This window comes from Suncus etruscus, chromosome 5 (assembly GCF_024139225.1).
Source record: "Suncus etruscus isolate mSunEtr1 chromosome 5, mSunEtr1.pri.cur, whole genome shotgun sequence".
In the NCBI taxonomy this organism is placed as follows: Eukaryota; Metazoa; Chordata; class Mammalia; order Eulipotyphla; family Soricidae; genus Suncus; species Suncus etruscus.
The window spans coordinates 53,508,048-53,530,802 of record NC_064852.1 but is presented as its reverse complement, the minus strand read 5'-3'; the positions used below and the strand labels follow the sequence as shown (position 1 = coordinate 53,530,802).

At 42.7% G+C, this 22,755-nt stretch overlaps 1 protein-coding gene across 2 annotated transcripts in view; it reads left to right on the top strand.

Moving 5' to 3' along the window:
* Positions 1–22,755, top strand: part of TLN2 (talin 2) — a 346,512-nt gene that overhangs the window by 278,179 nt on the left and 45,578 nt on the right. For both annotated transcript variants that reach the window (XM_049772980.1, XM_049772979.1), the window contains exons 37-42: positions 3,010–3,150; positions 3,577–3,758; positions 4,789–4,921; positions 5,458–5,559; positions 7,945–8,115; positions 21,106–21,252. In XM_049772980.1, coding sequence (XP_049628937.1) covers positions 3,010–3,150; positions 3,577–3,758; positions 4,789–4,921; positions 5,458–5,559; positions 7,945–8,115; positions 21,106–21,252 — 876 coding nt within the window. The remainder of the gene's footprint in view (positions 1–3,009; positions 3,151–3,576; positions 3,759–4,788; positions 4,922–5,457; positions 5,560–7,944; positions 8,116–21,105; positions 21,253–22,755) is intronic.

Below are 22,755 nucleotides of genomic sequence, written 5' to 3'. Positions count from 1 at the left end.
TTCCTTCCTTCCTTCCTTCCTGCCTGCCTGCCTGCCTGCCTGCCTGCCTGCCTGCCTGTCTTCCTTCCTTCCTTCCTTCCTTCCTTCCTTCCTTCCTTCCTTCCTTCCTTCCTTCCTTCCTTCCTTCCTTCCTTCCTTCCTTCCTTCCTTCCTTCCTTCCTTCCTTTCTTTCTTTCTTTCTTTCTTTCTTTCTTTCTTTCTCCTTCCCTCTCTCACACATACAGATACAATGTCTCTCACCCTCTCTCTATATATATATATCCCACTGAAGCATCAACTTTTTTTTGTTTTTGGGTCACAACCAGCAGCTTTCAGAGGTTACTCCTGGCTCTACACTCAGAAATCGCTCCTGGCAGGCCTGGAGGAGCATATGGGATGCCAGGATTCAAACCACCATCCTTCTGCATGCAAGTCAAACACCCTACCTCAATGCTATCTTTCCAGCCCCAAAGCATTAACTTTTAAAAAAGAAAACTCTTTTATTGATTGACAAAGATTCTATGCTTTACAATACTGATTTTTTTTATCATTCCTGTGTACATAATTCTGAAATCATACCCATCATTAATGTACTTACCTTCCTCCCCAAGAGCCCCAGTGTTCTCTGTTTCAATCCTCCCACCCTCCACCAACTCAGTTGTATGGATCAATTTTCTCATTGCATTTGCTTTAGCTCATTGCTGCTACCTTTTCTATCTATAATTTTCACATATGAGAATTATGAGGGAAATATGAGGGAAATTATGAGAGAAATATGAGGGAGATCATTATGTGTCAATTGCTTTCTCTCTTACTTCTTCAGCATGGTTTTCTAAAGTTCCATCCATATCATGGGACCTTGCATAATTTTGCCATTTCTTAGAACTGCATAGTATTGATATGTTCATGTGTTTTGGGGTGGAGGACAGTGTACCTCATTCATCACATTGGCTGGGGGTCCCATTCACAGGAATCACGGTAGGGCCTGTATTGTTACAGGGAGGTAAATTGTCCATAGACTGCCCTGACAGGGCAGTGGGTGACTGATCATGTAGGAGACAGCCTTATCATGAGAAGATAGAGAGTTCTTTTTTGTTGTTTTTTGTTTGTTTGTTTTGGGGCCACACCTACCAATGCTCAGGGATCACTCCTGGCTCTGCCCATAAAAGTCCTTCCTGGAAGGCTCAAGGGATCATATGGGATGCCAGGGATTGAACCTGGGTCCATCCTAGGGTTAGCTGTATGCAAGGCAAACAAATGCCCTGCCATTGTGCTATCACTCTAGCCCAGACAGCAAGACTTACACATGAAGCTAGCAGTCAGAAGTATTGTGTCCCTCAAGAGGCACTGGAGAGAGATAAAACTTGGGAATCCTCTTAGTAATCCAGGGTAACCTATTGTTACTGGAAAAATCCTGGATACCTTGAACTTCTCTCCATTATTTTTGTTTTGTTTTGTTGTGGGCCACACTAGGTGATCCTCAGGGTTACACCTGGCTCTGTGCTCAGAAATTATTTCTTGCAGGTTCGGGGAAAGTATGGGATGCCAGGAAATGGAATCCAGGTCCAAATATCCTAATTGCTGTACTATCACTCCAATACCTGCTTTCTATTCTTTCTGAGGACTCACCCCCTATGCAACTCTTTTCCCTTGCTTTTCACAAAGCCAAGCTACTTGTCTGAACAAAGGGGTAAATATGACTTTTTGTGCTAAAAAATCCCCACAGATTTACCTTTCTTCATCCTACGGGTGCAATTTACAAATCTGTACAACTAAAATAATATTTATTGGCCAACTAAAATAATATTTATTGGCCAACTAAAATAATATTTATTGGGCCTTAGCATGGCTCATCATCTTTCTGTTAGGTTTAACTCCACCAGGAATTGATGGTTGATTGGTGACTTGCTTAGATACTTGGCATCCTAATTGCTCAAGAGGATTATGGAAGGTTGGAAAAAGCAATATTTGGAGAGGTGAAAGGGGAAGAAGGGAGCAGGCTAGGACAGAGCTCAGCATCTTCCAGTGAGCTCAAAGTAGAGCAGTCAGTCCACTCTAGGAAGTTAAGGGTGGGGGAGGAGGAGGAGAGGAAAAGTTGGGCCATTTAATGTGGCCAATCCACATTCTTTTCTGCAAATGTATCTATTTTTCCAAATACTATATGTACTATTGATTCTGAAAGTGTTGCTCCTCCAGAGGTGTGAAATCTTGGCTTGAAAACCCTTGAATCTAAACATTAGTTCTTCGTGTGTTTCCATTTGGAACACAAAGCATCATTTTTGTCTCTGTCCATCCAGATCATTGGTAATTACATAATGTCATTGTGTCCCTGCTCTGATTTTAAAAAAATCATGAAGCATAAAATATCCTGATCAAAAATAAATTAAAGTATATCTGTGGAGAGCACAATGAGTTTCCCAAGCTGAGCACACTTAGGTAGCTATAACATCCAAAAACAGATTGCTTAGTCTCAGTCCCACTTATTCCCTCTGCTTTTTGCTGCTTTGAGGGCCTGCCTATTGCTTCCTTTCACTCTCACCTGTTCTCTTCCTCAGTCCAAAAAGAACTTCCCAGAGGTACCCACATCCTGATATCCTTAGCTAGATGTTCTGCTTGTGAGATCACTTCATGTTGTTGGGTGTCCTTCTGACTATTCCTTCTCATTGAATTCTTTTCTCATTTCAAAGTGGCAGAGATGCAAGTCTGTAGAGACTGTGCAGAGTGGGGATGGAGGGAATGAGCTACTGGGAGCAGTTCTGAAGGGCAGAGATCATTCATGAGAGGAGCTTATAATAGACTGTGAGGGAGATTTCCTGGGAACCACTTGTTTGCCTTAACTGTTTCCAGTTGCTTCCCGGGATCATCTACCTCATAGCAGCCATAACTCAAATCCAGGTCTTGCTTGTTGACTCCACAAGTAATTTCTGTCTTTCCAGGGATTCACCTTCTAGGTCTGAGAGGTGAGTTCTGGGGCCCAAACTTCACTGGGGCTCCTCAGTTAGATAACTACTCTATGTGGTCTCCCTTCAGGCCCTGGATGGGGATTTCTCTGAAGATAACCGCAACAAGTGTCGCCTTGCCACCACCCCACTGATCGACGCTGTGGACAACCTGACTGCATTTGCCTCCAACCCTGAGTTCGTCAGTGTTCCTGCTCAGATCAGCTCTGAGGTAGGATCTTCACAAGAAGGCCACTCTAGGATCCGTGGCAGTTTTTATGGTACTGAACAGCATGAAAGATGAACCTCACAAAGCTTCTATCATTCTGTGAGGTGTTGTGACTTGTGGGTTATAATACCTGTGCAGAGTTTATGAAATTCAACATCTGCACATCTCTTAGGAAACAATGTTTTAGCTTTATAATTTGAGAACACACACCATTCATAGTTTTGGGTTGACTCTTGGTAGGTATCACATTCAAAGTAGATAGTTAAGTAAAGAACTTGAACCCAAGTTTTCACCTTCTATACCTAGTGGGATCCAGCCTCATCCTCCATGTCTCCTTCCAAAGGGCAGAAGTAGGGACCTGGTGCAAAACAGGAGCCTTTATTTTATTTTTTTCTGGTTCTTTCTGTTAGCTTCTACTTTTCATTCCAGGGCTCCCAGGCACAGGAACCAATCCTGATCTCAGCCAAAACCATGCTGGAGAGCTCATCATACCTCATCCGTACAGCTCGCTCCCTGGCCATCAACCCCAAGGATCCACCAACCTGGTCAGTGCTGGCAGGACATTCCCACACTGTGTCTGACTCCATCAAGAGTCTCATCACATCCATCAGGTTAGTCATTCCTCCAGATAATGGTGGAGACTAGATCTGCATAGGGAAGCAAGCAGAATGTGCCTGCCAGAACTTTTATTCAGTCATAATGTGGCCAAACATTATCATTAGCTCTTTCTTTGTCTCTCTGGGACAAGTATTAGTGCTGCCAACCACATAAATAGCTAACATAAGCACCTGCTGAACACACATACTATTCCAAGAATTTGCCTTATCTGATTATGTCAATCATATTGTGAGGATGGTATTGTCATGGTCTCCAATTTACTCAGGCAAAGCAGCTTTATGTTATATTCCCAAGGTCATCTCTTGATTGCTTAACCCAGTTCTAACTGTTGCACTCTTCTGTCTATCAATGGGAACTGCAGAGAATGCAATATAGCAGGATTTGATGTTACCTTATTTTGATGCTAAGGCTAAAAAGAAAAAGCCAAAGTCCTATAGCCTCTCTAGGTAGCTACTAGGGACAGTAGAAGCCTGAAAAAAATTCTGACCGTGTAGACCTTTCCTAAAGTTGACCAAAGTTAACACAATGTGAAATGCATCCTTTTCCTTAATTGTTATGTTCTTCAATTGCCTTTGAACTTCAGGACTACTGTTAAATTTCTTAGTGCCTTATTAAAAAAAATCCAATGATTTATAACAAAAAGATCAGAACCTTTTTAATAACATTGATGGAGAGAGTATAGCATGTTTGCACTAGAAATAATGCCTTTTAAATAAAGGCTTAGTGTTTGAAGCAGTAAACAAGCCTCACTGTCTGTTTCATTGACAGCTGCCTGGCATCTGTCAATAGGGCAGCACTTATCCTCCACAGAAATCAGTAGACTGGCACTTATGTTAAATTAAGAATGTTAAAGGCTTTGTCACCAAGAGGCATTGCTAATCATGGACCAGTGATTTGATTTTTAAATAAGACAGGGCCAGCTAAGAGGTAGGTGGGGCTCCTGTCTCCTACCTTCGCCCCCCACTGCTGAAGCTGGTGAGGGAACTCACATGAGCCTATCTCTAACTTACCTGTGCCTTCCAGGGACAAGGCTCCTGGACAGAGGGAGTGCGACTACTCTATTGACGGCATCAACCGCTGCATTCGAGACATAGAGCAGGCCTCACTGGCTGCTGTCAGCCAGAGTTTGGCCACGAGGGATGATATCTCAGTAGAGGTATGTAAGGCTCTGCTACTGACACAGAAACCTCTAAAAGAATCTCAGTCTTAGGTTTTAGAGAGTCAAGGACAGAAACATTTTTATGTGAGGATTTCATAACGTAAGGACCCAACCTTGGAAAGTTCTGGAAAAATTATGGAATTGTGATCAAATACAACATAGAGAACAGTGGTTTGATGTAGGAACATGTGGCCTAAAAGTATGAAGAGTTTACATTTAAGGAAGATAATAGATGGTTCAAGGGTGAGTGTAGTTGCATGGACTGTTATGGAGTACATGATAGCTGTGGGGGTCCATCTCATAGAGAGCTTGGGGTGCAGCTATATGGGAGAAAGAAGATGATGCATAGACAGCTGTATAGGGGTGAATCTTCATAAGGGGTGCAACTGTGTCGACAGTTGTGGGGTACAGCTGTATGGACAGCTAGCTTCAGCTTCATAGATAGATATGGGGGTACAGTTGTGTGGAATGTTGTGAAAGAGAAGCAGCTGTCTGGACAACTGTGGAAATGATGACAGTGCTGTCCTCCTTAGGCCCTGCAGGAGCAGCTGACCTCAGTGGTACAGGAAATCGGGCACCTCATTAACCCCATTGCTACAGCAGCTCGAGGAGAAGCAGCTCAGCTGGGACATAAGGTAATGTGTACCAAAAGGTGAGAGTGCAAGGTGGGGGTCTATAGGGAAATCAATTTTATTTTGGCTCCCAAAGATCTTTAGTACCAGAAATTACACCTGATCTGATGCTAGGCTTCAGATGCAGAGAAGACAGAGACCCCCAACCCTCCTCTGGTATCTTCCCTGAAAAACCATCCCTCCAAGATTGAGTTTCAACCTTGAGTTAAGCACAAGTTTACTGTGGTCAGGTTCTCCAATCCATAAGTCATTCATTCACTGAAGTGACCTTTGCTGTGTAAGTACAACCTCAACTCAACATTCTTGCCATCCTGGTTGTCCAGGAGTTGGATTCCTCCTTCAGGCATGAATAGAAAGATACTATGCTGTGGATTCTCATGGAGTCAGGCTTCATGTCAAATTTACCTGCTTCATTCTAGACAGCCAGAGCCTTCCTTAGTGACCACAACAGAGAAAACTCATTTACAAAGAGATCAACCTTGATTGCCTTGAGGGCTGAAGGATGTTCTGCCTATTTGGATTTCATTCTGCAAAGCTTTCAAGGACAGCGGGCTTGTCAGGCAATCTGTACCTCAGCAAAAAGAGGCCAGAAAATTGTATTTTTAACAACCTTTGGGGTTACCTCACATTTATCAGTGGCGCCATCAGCATCTATGTGCATAGTGAGGAATTCAGTGGCCAAAATGGTCTCTGTGGGCATCGATGCTAGAAAATCAATATACTTTTAAAATTACAGAATGGCTCCAGGGTCTACTAAGCTTCCTGCTGGTCCTAAAGAGAGTCTTTGAGATAGAAAATGGCTATGGTTTCTCTCTCTGACTTCTCAAGAGCTGCAAATTTCATTTCACAGCTCAGTTTCTTTATTATAAGAAGACTTATGGGGCGATAAAACAGCAGGAAAAGCACTTGCCTCGCATGTGTCTGACTGACTCCAACCCCATTCCAGGAACCTGTACAGTCCTCTAGCCACACCAGGAATTATCTGAGCATAGAGTCAGGATTAAACCCTGAGTACAGCTGGGGTAGGCCATATCCCCTAAAAATTTTTATCAGGAGAAAAGCAAATTTAATGAAAACATTGATCCCAAAATTTAAAGTCCAAAGAAGTTACAAGAGTAGGAATCGTTCATACTATTTAGAAAAAGAAACAGTAAATTCATGAGAATGAGAGGGACAGAGTATCTGAGAGATGTAATGTAGATTTGCAAAGCAGTGGAGGTTATTCTGACTAGTGGCTCAAGTCTCTCAGCCAGGAGAAGACTATTAGCCATTTCTCACAGGGACTCTTACAACAGGTCCATCATGCATCCCTCAAAAGGCCCTCTCATAGGATCCTTCATACATCCCTCACAGGAGGAAGACATTGCTCACACTTCAGTACACAAAGATACATCAGGGAATCTCGCACATAGTAGATTCTCCAAGTAACTTCAGTTCATAAATCATTAATGGCCAATGTGGCTTTTTATGGTGGTGGCCTCCCTCCATCACATTCAGGTCCCATTTAGAAGAGGTGAGAAATGCTTGTCTCCCTTGACTGCGACACACAGGAAGTTTGTCTCAATTCTGAGATGTCTGAGTCACCTGCCAACTCAGGTGCTGGCAAGTTACAGCTCCTGCTGAAGCCATGAGGTGCTGCTTCTCCTCTGTTGTGGCTGGCTCTGAGCACCACTGTCAGATGCTCATTCACTTTGTTTCTCCTGAGGACCCTTGTTAGCAGACCTCAGCACCCCTGAAGATTCTGGGAGTGTTCCCTCAGATCCTTCACTTCAGTGACTTACTAGGATTCATTTTTCCAAAGAAGATTCTCATATATGAATTTGGGCAAGGGTGTTTTTGTGGTTGGAGAAATCCCTCGCCCCACTCTGCCACCTGGGCCCAGGAAATAAGCAGCACACCCAGCCATCCCATCTTTGCTTTAGTACCCCCCTCTATCTGCTTTCACCACCTCAGGAAGAGAAAAGGATGAGGTCCCTTCTGAGCTCCTATAGGCAGCAAAGAACAACTCTTTGCAAACCATTGCCTACACAAAGTACAAAATAGGGACCAAGGATTAAAGCAACTGCAGAGTGACTTGATTTCTAAACCAGTCTGAGATCTGCCATGGGAACCATGACTGTAGAGCAGCCATCACAGCAACCTCTTAGAATAAAATTACCTCAAATATGTACTCTCGCTCAAAATGCCCCCCTACTTATCATGTTTCGGGTATATGTGGGCTATAGTCAGCTGCAGGTGAGAGGAGCTACTGGAACAGTAACAAGTAAGGCCATGTCCCTCTACCCTCCATGAAAGTCCCCATGTCTGTTAGCTCCCCCTTCCCCAACAGAGGCCCCAGAAGAAATGTACACACATACTGACACTCCTGTGGTTTTTGTCTCTTCCAAGGTGACCCAGCTGGTGAGCTACTTCGAGCCCTTGATTTTAGCCTCTGTAGGCATGGCCTCCAAAATCCTGGACCACCAGCAGCAGATGACAGTATTGGACCAGACCAAGACTTTGGCTGAGTCAACACTGCAGATGTTATATGCAGCCAAGGAAGGGGGAGGAAACCCCAAGGTACAATGTGGGTGCTGGGGGCTTCTGAAAGGTCTGGTTTCTGAAGAGGTCAATACTCTTTGTTGGTCTGGAGCACTGACTCCATGCAGAGCTGAAGACTGAGTCTCTACAGGCTGCCTTGGGATCTTTAAGAGGAAAATGAGAAACAAAGCTAGGGCTGAATTATAAATCTGAAGCAAAATGTGGGGGCCCTGGGGATGCAGCCATCCTTCAGGGAGAAAAATGTATTGTGTGGCTATGCTAGGGGTAAGTCCCTCTCCCTGCTGGCTTCTTGTCCTGTATTGGCCCTCCTCCTAGAAAAAGTCAAGCTTTATTGGTGTACAGGGAGTATTGTTTCCAGTCATGGTTCAGATCCAGAGCAAAATGTGGTACAGGGTTACCTGTGGCCTCTTTGGTATTGCTCTGAGGACAACAGCTTAATCAAATGAAAGCCCCCACTAGTCCACAAATGGGGCGTGACACATTACTTCAGTCTAAAGTGTTACTCAGCCTCTTCAAACTGGAATTTTCTCTGTGGTAGTGTTTGTGGGAGTGATGTTGTTTGTGAGACACTGTAGGGGATGTCAGAGCTCATGTAATCAGGCTGGTCTGAAATGGTTCTTCCCTAGACAGACTCCCCTGGGGTGGGAGTGACTGTCAAGGTTTCCCTCATCTACTCAGTGTCCAACTGTATAGAATCCATATTTCATGTGTATTTTTAAAATGTTTTGCATTATTTTTCCACGCATTTTTATTAAGGTACTGTCATTTATAAAACTGTTGGGACCAGAGCGATGGTGCAAGGGGTAAGACGTTTGCCTTGCCTGCTCTAGCCTAGGACAGACCACTGTTCAATATCCCTGCGTCCCTATGGTTCCCCAAGCCAGGAGCGATTTCTGAGCACATAGCCAGTAGTAACCCCTGAGCATCACTGGGAGTGGCTGAAAAACAAACAACAACAAAAAAATTGTTGATGAGTTTTGTGTATGCATCACTTCAGCACCACACCCACCACCATAATGTTTGCTTTCCTTTACTGATGTCCATTGGTTTCTCTCACACATCCTACGCCTTGTGAACTTAGTTCGATGGACCAGCCCTCCAGCTTTGTTGCCTTTGGCTGTTTGTTGCTCCCTTGCTGTGCATATTTATATTCCACATATAAGCGAGAGGTCATTCTGTAACTGTTCCTTTCCTTCTGACTGACTGCATTCGGCACAATGCCCTCAGTTTCATCTACATAGTGGCAAATTGTATGATTTCATCTGCATAATATTTCATTGTATAAATTCATCTGCATAATATTTCATTGTATAAATTATACAAATTTTTATTAATATTTTTATTGAATCACAATGAGATAGCGTTAAAGAGTTGTTGATAGCTGAGTTTCAGTCATACAGTGTTCATTTCCACCACCAATTTGACAATTTTCTTCCTGTTGTTCACCCTCTAGCCTATCTTAAATCACTCTTCTCTTCTCTTCTCTTCTCTTCTCTTCTCTTCTCTTCTCTTCTCTTCTCTTCTCTTCTCTTCTCTTCTCTTCTCTTCTCGTCTCGTCTCGTCTCGTTTCTTCTCTTCTCTTCTCTTCTCTTCTATCTTTATCTCCCCTTTTTTTCTTTCAGGCAATATTGTGATTTGCAATATTGCTAAAAGGATATCATCAATATTCAGCACCAGATGCCTTTTTTGTATTGTATCTTTGGGCCCTTAGTGTATATTTTCAGGAGCAGTACTGCTGGATCCTATGGGTTCTATATTTCTAGTTTTTTTGAGGAATATTCATATTGTTTTCCAAACAGGCTGGACAACTAACATTTTTACCAACAGTGAATGAGAGTCCTTTTCTTCCTGCATCCATGCCAGTACCACAAGTTTTTGATCCATTCATCTGTAGTTGAATATTTAGATTGTTTTCATATCTTGGCTGTAAGGCTGCAGTGAACATAGGTGTGCTTATATTCTTTCAAATTATTATTATTATTATTATTATTTGGTTTCTGGGTCACAACCAGCAGCGCTCAGGAGTTACTCCTGGCTCTATGCTCAGGAATTGCTCCTGGCAAGCTCGGGGGAACCATATGGGGTGCCGGGATTCGAACCACCAACCTTCTGTAGGCAAGGCAAATGCCTTACCTCTATGTTATCCAGCCCCTCAAATTATTTTTTTATGTTTGGGGATCAGATGCCAAGATATCACATCTCTGGACTATATAGCAACTCTATAATTACTTTATAAGAAATCTTCATATTGCAGTCTACAGAAATTGAGCCAGACACCATCATCAATGAGGGTTGCTTTCTTATCACATGCCCACCAACACTGTTTATTTCCAATGTTTTTGATATATGCCATTCTCACTGGTGTGATATAAAATTGCATTACTATGTTTATTATTGCAAAAGACAATAATTACTTTATCATATGCCTACTAGCCATCTGCATGTATTCTTTGGAGGAGTGCCTGTTCATCTCCTCTCTCCATTTTTGGATTGAGTTACTGGATATTTTTTCTTGTTGAGCTTTGTGAGTGCTTTATAAATCTTGGGTATTAGTGCTTTATTTGATGTACTGTGTGTACATATTTTATTGCATTTGATTGGGTGTCTATAGTTTGATTTATTTGGCATAAAAAGTTTTCAATTTGGGGTAACTTCGTTAATTTATTTTCATTTTCATTGTCTTTACTTCTGCAGTCAGTCTATTTAGTAGAGACATCTATCTCTAAAGTCCATTTTCTGAAGAGTTCTGCCTATGTTTTCTTCTATGTATTTTATGGATGCTGGTATAATCTCAAGATTTTTAATCTACTTTGAGTTGACTTTTTTGTTTGTTTATTTTGGAGCCCACCCAGTGATGCTCAGGGGTTACTCCAGCGTATGTGCTAAGAAGTAGCTCCTGGCTTGGGGAACCATATGGGATGCTGGGGGATTGAACCTCGATCTGGCCCCTGAGTTGACTTTTATAAGTGGAATGAGATATATTACCATTTTTGCTTTTTACACATGTTGTTACTCAGTTTTACCAATACCATTCGTTGAAGAGATTTTCCTTGTTCTACTTTAAATACTTAACTCTTTTGTCAAAGATTAAATCTGAGGGAGTCTCAGGAATCCTAATTTGTTTCATTGGTCTATGAGTCTATCTTAACACACAGTTTTTTTTACTTATTTCTTTTTTCAAATTTATCCTCAATTTATTGTTTTATCAGCCTAGAATTGAGGAGACCTTAGAAACCTGTTTTCTTTCATGAGCTTACTTCTTCACAAATTCATCAGTTTGCACACAAAGGTCTATGACTTTACAGACAGTTTTAATTATTTTGGATTTGTATGCAAGTCAAAGTTGGGAAATGTAATACCTCCTGTCTTATTTTTTTTTCTCCATAGGATTGCTTTGAGAAAGGGGAGTTTTATAGTTTCATACAAATTTTAGCAAAATTTGTTTCAAGTTTTAATGTTGAACATCATTGGAATTTTAATGGGGATTTAATTGAAACAGTGTAGTCCTTTGAGTAGGAAAATCATTTTGACAGTATTGATTTCAATCCATAAGCAAGAAATATAATTTAGTTCTAGTAAATGTGATCTATAATTTTCACTGTATATGACTTTTAACTCTATTGTTAAGTTGATTTTTGTGTTAATTATGTAATTTGCTCTTTTACTATATAAATTTTTTTTATCTCTCTGAAGGATTTTTTTTTTGGTGAATCCTTAGGTTAAATAAACACATATGTAATGTCATATAAAATAGTGATAGGTTAACTTCTTTTCTAATTTTTATCCCTTTGATTTCTTTTTCTTGCCTTCTTCCAAAACTATGTTGAATAAGAGTGATAGCAGTGGACATACTTGCCATTTTTCTGATCTCAGGGAAAATGTTTTTAGGTTTTCACCACTGAGTATATAAGCTGTAGGTTTGTTGTAGATGAGTATTACTATTTCTTTTATTATTTATTTATTTTTATTTAAACACCATGACTACAAACAGGACTGTAGGTGGGCTTCAGGAATATTACTATTTCAAGGTATATTCCTTAGGTATGTTCCTTCTATCCCCCTTTTGTTTATTTTTTAGTTATGAATATATATTGTAGTTTGTCAAAGGCTTTCTTGCTTCTACTGATAGACTTATGGCAGGGCCTATAAGTAAGTGAGGTGGGAATAGATTAAAGTGGGAATAAGGGTGGGAATGGATTTGACCAAGTGGTTTGGGCTTTGCAGAAAGGGAGTTCAAAATTGCACAGGTAGATGGAGCCAAAGCTTGTCTTAAGCACCTGGATGGGGGTAGGAGGAAGGTTGGGTTCTTACAGCTTTTGGGCCACACCCGGCAGTGCTCAGGGGTTACTCCTGGCTCTACACTCAGAAATCGCTCCTGGCAGGCTCAGGGTACCATATGGAATGCCGGGATTCGAACCACCATCTTTCTGCATGCAAGGCAAATGCCCTATATCCATGCTATCTCTCCAGCCCCACATATTTTTTGTTTTGTTTTGGGACCATACCTAAGGACACTCAGGGCTTACTCCTGACTCTTTGCCCAGATATCACTCTTCCTCAGGAGATCATATGTGGTGCTAGAGATTGAATCTAATTTGGCTGCATACAAGGCAAATAACTTTCTCTCCTGCATTATCTCTTCAGTCCCCACACGTAGTTTTAATGAAAGTTCAGTATACCCAGGAAATCTCTAAGTCAAGAGTCAGCACGGCAGACAGCCATTTGCAAGTTCACATTGCTAAGTGCTATCTGCCACCTACACTGCTTCATAATGTTGTCTCGTTTAATCTTCATAAAAGCTCTCAGGTTAGAAATGTTCCATGTGGAGGCCACGATCTTGGGTGGCTGGTCAAATATCCCTGGGAAGGGACTGTGAAGTCAGGATTGAGGATGCCCCGGAGAGGGCCAGGGAAGGCTTTGAGAAGAAAGGACATTTGGCTTGGTGGTTTAGAAAGTAATCACCTGGGGCCTGAGAGATAGCATGGAGGTAAGGCGTTTGCCTTTCATGCAGAAGGACGATGGTTCAAATCCCGGTATCCCGTATGGTCCCCCGAGCCTTCCAGGGGTAATTTTTGAGCATAGAGCCAGGAGTAACCCCTGAGTGCTGCTGGATGTGACCCAAAAACAAAACAAACAAACAAACAAAAAAAAAAAAAACAAGAAAGAAATCACCCGTGAGGTGAGAGTAAGTAGAGGCTTACTGGGAAAGGAGACTGCTTTGAAAAGGCAAAGATGGAATAATAGAAAAAATAGGACCCTTTCAAATCATGCCACTCAATCTGCTGCACATGAAAGGTAAAGGAAAAAAAAGACCTATGTGTGCTGGCTGAGCTCTACCTCCCCATGGAAACCTCCAATTAGAGTCTTCATTGTGAGAATCAACTACCCACCTGATTCTAAACACTGCTTCTGGCTGCTTCAGGAATTGTGGCTTAGATGCACCCTTTCTATCATCAATATTTTAATCATCTGACAGGAAATGCTTAGGAACCTAATTCTGAGCATGCTAAAAATATCATTCTTCCTTCCAGTCATTCTAAGTCTTTTGGAGACATAAGTCTGTCTGCTGGTGGAGTAGGAAGACAAGCCGGCACTCTGACTGGTTTATCTGTGATAGCTACCTTCATATCAGTCAGGCCTGTCCCCTGGGTTCCTTCCCTGAAGCAGAGGAATCTTCCCTGTCTGGCATCTGCGCTCCCAGGAAGTCTGCTCTGCCTTTTAACCCCTCCCAGAGAATCTCCTTTCCAATAGAAAAGCTCAGAGTCTGGCTGTTGCAGGTTTTTTTTGTTTGTTTGTTTTTGTTTTTTTAATTTTTAAATCACACACATTCACTTGGACTGCAAATTCCAAGGCCCTTAATCTTATACTCAGGAATCTTGGTTGGCGGCCTTCGTAGTCAGCACTGGGGCCTTATCCTGACATCCTCCACTGGGAGCAGAGATTGGAGACAGTGAGAATCAATTTTGGTGAATATCCTGAAACTCTGGATGGAAAACCAGGATGTGTGATGGACGAAGACCAGACCAGAGTGTGTGTGTGTGTGTGTGTGTGTGTGTGTGTGTGTGTGTGTGTGTGTGTGTGTGTGTGTGTTTCTGTCTGTCTGTCCCATCACTGACACCTCCATCCTGTCTCTCCCTAGCCAGAGTATCATGGAGGGTGCCACAGACTCAGCTTTGGGGTCTTCTTTGAGAAGGTTGATGCACAGTGAGAGTGAGAGTGGTTAATGGTCCTCTGATGAGTGGACTTTGCTATGTTTGGTGATTGTGTGCACAAATTCTTGGATTCCACTTTATATATCCCTGCTTGCAGAGATGTGTGTACATGATCATGAATGTCCTTAGACTTGGTAAAAAAAAGAAAATTAGCCCTTTTCTGGGGACTGACAAAATCGGGTAGGTTTCTGTGCTTTGTCATCTCAGTGATGGGCTTAGTAACGATCGCCTCTGCAGGATGGTTGTGGAGATGAAATGAGATCATACTCCTGACATGTACCTATTTGAAAGGAAAAATTGAGTGGCTGCTCCAAACAGAGCCTGTGCTAGTGAATCAGAATGGAGTCTGCACCCCATCCACCTTGCTTTTATTTTACTTTCCCCAGCTCTCCTATATTCAGCTGCCTTCTGCTTAGAAAAGGAGCTTCCTTTTCTAAGGAAGCAGCCTTAGCATGCAGCCTGCAGCTATACCCCACTTTCCACCCCATCTCTCTCCAAGGCTGAGTCCAGCTAGCTCCCCTGAGTTTTCCATTTTTCCAGACTCCTTGATGTCTGCGCTTGCTCTGCTGGGCTTTGTAATGGAAGGGCTCCCTTGGAAGTTGACCTCAGCCACATTTCCTAATAAGGCCTGACTTTGAATTTCCTTCTGAGTTGTGCTTTGAAGCCCAGTAATGAGGAGCCTCTTCCAGATTTTAAATAATGACCTTCTTGCTGGCTGGCTTTCTGTGGGCCATATTCATAGTCGTATGTCAAGAGCCTGCTGTGTCTTTGGGTCTGCATTTGAAACGCAGGTACTTAGCAATGGGTTTGTGTGAAATAAGGTTTGCATTGGAGTCAGAAGGAGTGGCACTGGAGAGGCCTGGATCACTGCAGGAGATGAGGGCTGGACTCAATTAAGGACTAAAAAGCAAGGACATGCAGAGAGGAGAGGAGGTTTTCATTGCTGAGACAGCAAGAATAAGTGTGTTTGGTGTGTATGTGTGTGTGTGTGTGTTGATTGTATTGTGTGAGTGTATTTGTGGCTATAATTGTAATGAGCATGACTGTATAAGAATGTGAAGTATGTGAGTGTATACGATTGTGTGATTGTGTATATGCTCTTGTATATGTCTGAGTGTTTATGTGTGTGTGACTAAAGCTCTGTGTTTGTGACTGTATATGAGTTTGTTGCTGTGACTATGTGTAATTATGACTATGGCTGTATGCAACTATGTGTATCTTTGTGTTTTAGTATATATGTGTGTGTGTGTGACTGGTAGTATAGTATGTATTTATGTGAGTACATCGGTATGAGGGACTATCAGATGTGTGCAGATGAATGTGTGTGAGTATAACGGTGTGTTTAACCATTTTTACTGAGGTACTGGGATTTATAACATTGTTAGTTATATTTTTGGACACACACCATTCCAATACCAAATCTATTGCCAGAGAGCCTGCTTCCCTCCACAAGTGTCCCAAGGATTCTTACCAGCCACTCTCCCTCCCCTGTAAGCTCAGTTTCATAGATAGTCTCTAGTTCTGATGACTCTGACCATTTGTTTTTTCCCTTACTTCTCTTCTTTCTTTGTGTGAGTGTGGGGGCTCAGGAGGATATACTTAGAAGTGTTCGGGGCTTATACCTGGCTCTGCATTCAGGGATCACTCCTGATAGGGCTTGGGGATTATATAGTGTCAGAAATTGAATCTGGGCTTGGTCAGATACAAGACAGGCACCTTAAAGCACCCTTTCTTTCCAACCCCCATTATATTGTTTATCCCATATATGGGAAAGAGATATCTTTTAATTCATTGTGGAGGTGTTTGCAAATATAGATAGAGCTAAATGCTGAAATCTCACAAAATTTTAAATCAAAGCCAAGCTGGTAAAGTGTATTTTTAAATTGTATATCTTTCTTTTTAAGGTTTTATAAATTTAAAACTTTATTTAATTCAATATAATTCAATGCAAAACATTTTAAACTTTACATGAAATAGTTAAGTCCTTCAAATTTAAATTTTAGTGAAGATAAGTAAGAAAATTTTGGGGGGAAAATCTGAGTAGGTCTTGAACATATTAAAAGTATTTTAGCACAAGAAAGAAAATGGCGGAGCCAGAGAGATAGCATAGAGGTAAGGCATTTGCTTTGCATGCAGAAGGATGGTGGTTCGAATCCTGGCATCCCATATGGTCTCCTGTGCCTGCCAGGGGCGATTTCTGAGCATGGAGCCAGGAGTAACACCTGAGCGCTGCCAGGTGTGACCCAAAAACCAAAAAAGGAAGAAGGAAGGGAAGGGGAGGGGAGGGGGAAGGAGGGAGGGAGGGAGGGAGGTGGAAGGAAGGGAGGGAGGTGGAAGGAAGGGAGGGAGGGAGGGAGGGAGGGAGGGAGGGAGGGAGGAAGGAAGGAAGGAAGGAAGGAAGGAAGGAAGGAAGGAAGGAAGGAAGGAAGGAAGGAAGGAAGGAAGGAAGGAAGGAAGGAAGGAAGGAAGGAAGGAAGGAAGGAAGGAAGGAAGGAAAAGAAGAGGGCCCAGAGAGATAGCACAGCGGCGTTTGCCTTGCAAGCAGCCGATCCAGGACTTAAGGTGGTTGGTTCGAACCTCAGTGTCCCATATGGTCCCCCATGCCTGCCAGGATCTATTTCTGAGCAGATATCCAGGAGTAACCCCTGAGCACCACCAGGTGTGGCCCAAAAACCAGAAAGGAAGGAAGGAAGGAAGGAAGGAAGGAAGGAAGGAAGGAAGGAAGGAAGGAAGGAAGGAAGGAAGGAAGGAAGGAAGGAAGGAAGGAAGGAAGGAAGGAAGGAAGGAAGGAAGGAAGGAAGGAAGGAAGGAAGGAAGGAAGGAAGGAAGGAAGGAAAAGAAAGAAGAAAGAAAATGATATGTTAGAAAGTATCTTATGGGTACTGCTTAAGTATCTGCATTATTATGTAAAGAATTGTAATAAAACGTTAATATAAAAATATGATCAGACACAGAACATTAATATAAATGAAATATTAATTTATTATGTAAATGTATGAAATACCTTGCAAACTAGAGATAAACAGACTTCTTAATCTAGGAGAGGGTAACCATAAGTTCCATGAATGAATGCCATACTCAATGCAAAATGCAGTTTTGTCTTATCTTTATTCTTTTGGGGAGGGGTTGGGCCACATCCAGTGACACTCAGGGGTTATTCCTGGCTATGCACTCAGAAATCACTCCTGGCTTGGGGGACCATATGGGATGCTGGGGGATCAAACCGGAGGCTCTGAACAGAATATGTACCTCTGAGACTACTCTATGGATTTTGTTGTTCCATTCTGAAGATCCATGAGATGATGCCATGAGATAACTGGTTCACTCACCTTGGCCCTGAGGAAGTCGATGCCTAGCCAGATCTGGTCATCCTTTCCCTGTTCTGTGTTTTGCACCTGTCAGAGATTTTACACAGAGACACTCTGGAATCCTGGAAGGCTGATATACAGTTGTAGACACTTCCTCTTGCTCACAGAGAGAAGGACCCACAGAGTTCAGGATTTTATTCAAAGAACAATTACATTTTTATGTGTTTTGGGGGGCTATACCCATTTAATGCTCAGGGGTTACTCCTAGCTATGTGCTCAGAAATCTCTTCTGGCTTGGGGAAACCATATGGGACACCAGGGTATCAAAACACGGTTCGTCTTAGGATAGCACTTGCAACGCAGACACCTTACCTATAGCGCCACTGCTTCGACCCCAAGCAATTACATTTTTATCTCAGAGACAACCAGCGTTAGAGAGACTATACAAGAGGATCATCAAGGGGCTCCCTTCTCTCTGTTGACCATACCCCAAGCAGAGATACTCCACTCAGCTTCACTTTTCACATATGCTTGGTCACTGAAAGCAGTGAATCAATGATCAGTCTCTGATCCAGGTCTTCCCTTTTGGCTCTGTTGTTATTCAGCCAAAAGCCCTGACCCTCGTGTCACACTTTTAGCCTTTCCAGCATAGCCAGACTAACATTGACTATCAAGTGGCCCGCCATGAACCACCTTGTTAGCATGAGCCATCATGTGGTCTGAGAGGCCATCATGAACCATGGACCCTCCCGTGATTACTCAGAAAAGACCCAAAGCTTTGAGATTCCCTCCTAGGAGCCTGGCACGAAGACCACACATTTTCTTCTATGATGCTGGGGAAAACCCAGCCTGAGCTGGGCCTGTTTGAAAACCTCCTGGGAGTTAGACCTCAGGGATCTCCAAGGGGAAGATGGGCCATCGCCTAACAGAAGTTTAGAATAAGTGCATAGACTGAGTGGACAGATATGAGGAAGGGGTGTGAAATGTGGATGGGCATTAAAGGAGGGACCCAGCCAACTTATAACATTGGATACAGAGACCTTTTTCCCCCCAGGTGGTGTGACCAAGGCTCCACTTTCTTTAAAAGCATCCCACTTGTGGGTACAGAAAATAGTATACCCCAACATGGAGTATGTTTGGCAGTGCTGATGTGTTTGACCTGCTCTTTCATTTGTCCATCTCCCTGTGGCCAGAGCCTGGATTTAGCTAACTACCTGCTCCAGCACTCAGACTCCTGCATTCATGGTGCACATGTCAGTGAGATGATCTCCAAATTTCATCTTATAGTGGGCTATGAGGATGCAGGGCACAGAGAGACCCAAATATGTTAGCAATTATCTTTGCTATTGCTATAATGGCATGGGTGGGCATTTATTATCCTGGTTTTCACTTGGTCACATGTACTAATGCACACCTGGTAAAACAAATGCCTGACCCCAGGCACAAGACCATGATTTTGAAAGGGCCTGGAAATCGCCCTGAGTCCATAGGGCTCACTCACACATTTATGCAGAACCTGCCCCCACAGGTACAGGAAGACTCTCTTTGTTAAAGTCACCTTCACGACACACATTCACGTTGTCTAAGACCTCGCCTGTCTTTATTTGCCCCAGAGTTATTTCATGTACACAACCTCCTTTCTGCCCAAATCTCACCTGGGAGACTTCCCTGATCTCCAGGTTATGTGAGTACCTTGCTTAGCAGTTTCAGGAAGCAGTGCCAACCAGTTCAGTCTAACCAGGAACCAATCCCGAATGACTTGAGAACTATTCTTGCTCCACTGAGAGGAAACAGTTGTTTTTCTAGAAGATCCACATCTGGACTCCACATTTCCCTGTTTCAGTGATTGTGTTCCCCACCACCTGGGGTAATTTTCAGGGCACAAATCTGTGGTTTCAGCCTTCTGTTAATTCTTCAGTCATGCTCTCTGAAGTCACAGAGTAGAAGTGCTTCCCAGAGAAGGTTTCGGGCATTATCGAAGCCTGGCTCTAGATACATAGATAGCCCCCACAGCCTCCTAGTAAAGGGGATTTTCTAGAAGGTGTATCAATCACAAGCCTCTAGGCAGTGTTTCCCCATCACTAAAGCTCTCCTTCCTATTCCACTTGTGATGGGATGATTGTGAGGCAGTGGGAGAGAGGCCTGTTAGCTCTGAGCCTGCAGTTCTTTTCTTCCAGTTGTCTTTGATGATGACCATTAACCATGCAGTTAGGGACTGAGACAGTCTCTCTGAGCCTGGGGACAGTCAATCACATGACAAATGCTTTCTGATCTTTTGGTTTTATTTGCTGTTACTATTCACCACCATTTCTTGTGTAACAACTTTGTTTCTAAAATCTTATGAAGTAGCTCTGGCTTTGTGTGTAAATTTGTAAATTTGTGACTATTTGTAATTTTAGGAGTATGGTTAATGTAGCAACCCCAACATGCCCCCATCCCTTCACACTATACACTCTTTACCACCCACCAGTGACAGGACCTCAGTTCTGATTTAGTATTTTTATGGTACTGGGTAGATCCCAAACTTCATATGCTCAGAGCAGGACACTGCTGCTGGGCATGTTTCTGTTTCCTGTTGCCTCAGTTCTGTCATCTGATTCTGTGCATTTGTTTATCCTAAATGGTTGTATTTTCTCTTTTAATGATCAAATTTTTTCTTATGTCTTTAAAAAAATTATTTTACTTTTTGTTAATCAGATAGAGTTTAAAAGTTGTTGATATTTGAGTTTTGTTTATACAATGTTCCAACACCCATTCTTTGAGCAATATTTATTTCCCACTCCAATTTCCCATTACCCTACTGTAACCCTCATATCCATCCCCAGCCTGCCTCTATGGCAGACATTTTTATTCTCTTTCTCTCTCTTTCTCTTTCACTTCTCTCTCTCCCTCCCTTTTTTTCTTTTAGACACTTTAATTTGCAATACTATTACTGAAAGAGTATTATACATATCACTTAGCTTCCTTTCAGTTTCCAGTTTTTGTCCACAGTGACTATTTCCAACTATTATATTATAATGGTCTCTTCTCTGTCCTAAATATACTTCACCCACCCTCATTTATATTGCCTGTAGGTACTATTTACATACTGTGCTTTACTTTTTTTTATCTCCTACAGATGAATACAATCATTTTCTCTGTCCCTCTATCACTTCACTCAGCATGAAACTCTCCATGTCTATCTACGTAAAAGCAATTTGTATGACTTTATTTTTCCTGATAGCTGCATAGTATTCCGTTGTGTGGATATACCATAGTTTCTTTATTTACTCAGCTGTTCTCAGTCCCTCTTTCTTTACATGTCTATTTTTCTTTATTTTGCAAATCAACAAATACCAAAGAAAGAGAGATGGCTTGGCAGTGCCACCATGGATATGGCCTATGCTTTTCTGGAAAAAGTGCAACTATTTTAAGTACCCAGGGACCCTAAGGATCCTTAAGGACCCCATACCTCATCCTGCTCAGATTCCTGTCACTGTCCTCTCCAGGCACAGCATACCCATGACGCAATCACCGAGGCTGCCCAGCTCATGAAGGAGGCTGTGGATGATATCATGGAGACACTGAATGAAGCTGCCAGTGAGGTGGGGCTGGTGGGAGGCATGGTGGACGCCATTGCAGAAGCCATGAGTAAGGTAGGTGTGGCTTAATTTTTGCCCCTCACCACCTGCTTCTTCCATGTTTCCCCCTTCCCAACCCCCATTATCTCTCTTCTCTCTGCACCTACTTTACTGCCCTTTCTTCCTCCCCACCAAATTTCCTTTTTCTCCATTCCCCTCTCTCAGACTTGGTCCTGGTACCTTTCTTGGGGCTTCCACCTTGGAAGTCCATAAAGGTTTCTAGAAACAAAAACTCCTTCTTTGGGCACCCAACCCACACCCTTATGCTTGCAAAGCCTGGCTCTACTTTTACTTTGAAGGCCTGTCCCCCAACCTTCTCTTGCCTAGAGGGTCCTGGAAAAGGACTGTAAAGCCTTTATTTATTCTCCACTTCTCACTTGCAGAAGCTATTTTCATCCTTCAGTTTCTCAAAGAGGTGAAATGAGGATCTAGTGGTTTCTCACTTACAGGGTGCTAATAACCCACCCCTTACCTCATAGATTGGTTAGGGGTAACAAACTCCCAAGCAAAGTAAGATGCTGCTTCTCCAGGTCTGGCTCTTGGAAAGGTTCCTGGGACCATTGGAGATGGTTCCCACCCAGTTTAGCAGGAATGGCGAGATCATGTTGCTTAGGAACCTCTGTGCTTGGGAAACAGTGGGGGCACAGAAGTCATTGTGGAGGTGCATGTGCCCAGCCTGGCGAGCTACTAGAAGTTCAGACACAGAATGGCCCTGTGGTCTTGCTCATCTCCAGACTCTTGCCCCAGGCTGAGTCTGAAAGGAGCTATCACTGTGGAACTTTTACCTTTTTATTTTATTTTTTGGTTTTGGGCCTCACCCAGTGATCAGGGGTTATATGCTCAGAAATCACTCCTGGCTTGGGGGACCATATGGGATGCTGGGGATAGAACCGCAGTCTGTCCTGGATCAGCCGCATGCAAGCCTAATGCCCTAGCCTGCGCTATTGCTTCAGCCCCTGGAACTTTTCACCTTTTGTGGGATAAGACTCCTGGTATCTTTCCACAGCCTCTGAGCTTTGTGCCTTTATTGAGGAATGCAACTCTGGAATTGTGTGATGCCCATCATGGATAGGTACTCTCTTAATAAGGGTCATACTTGAGTCTTTCAGAAGGTCCAGAGACAAGTTTGGTATTACCTGAGAATGGTCTTAGGAACTATTAATGACATAGCCATGGAGGACAGGCGCAGAGATGAGTTTTCTTTAGCTGTTCTGTAAAATATACACTTAGGATCTCCTTGGTGCCCTTCTATGCTTATCCTACTTATCATGACACCCTATGTGCTATGCAATCTCTCTTCCCTAGTATACTTTGATTCAAGTCTGCTCAACCTGTCCATCACTAGGGACTTTGTATTAGCTTATCATTTATGTACTTTTAATACCAAAGTCTCAAGGCATTGTATATGTAGTGTTTCCTCTTATTTGATTGAATTAACACTCTCCTCTTGGGGTCATGAAAATTCATATGAGCAGTGACTGACAGAAAAAGAGCTAATTCTAATTTGACTTGAATCCT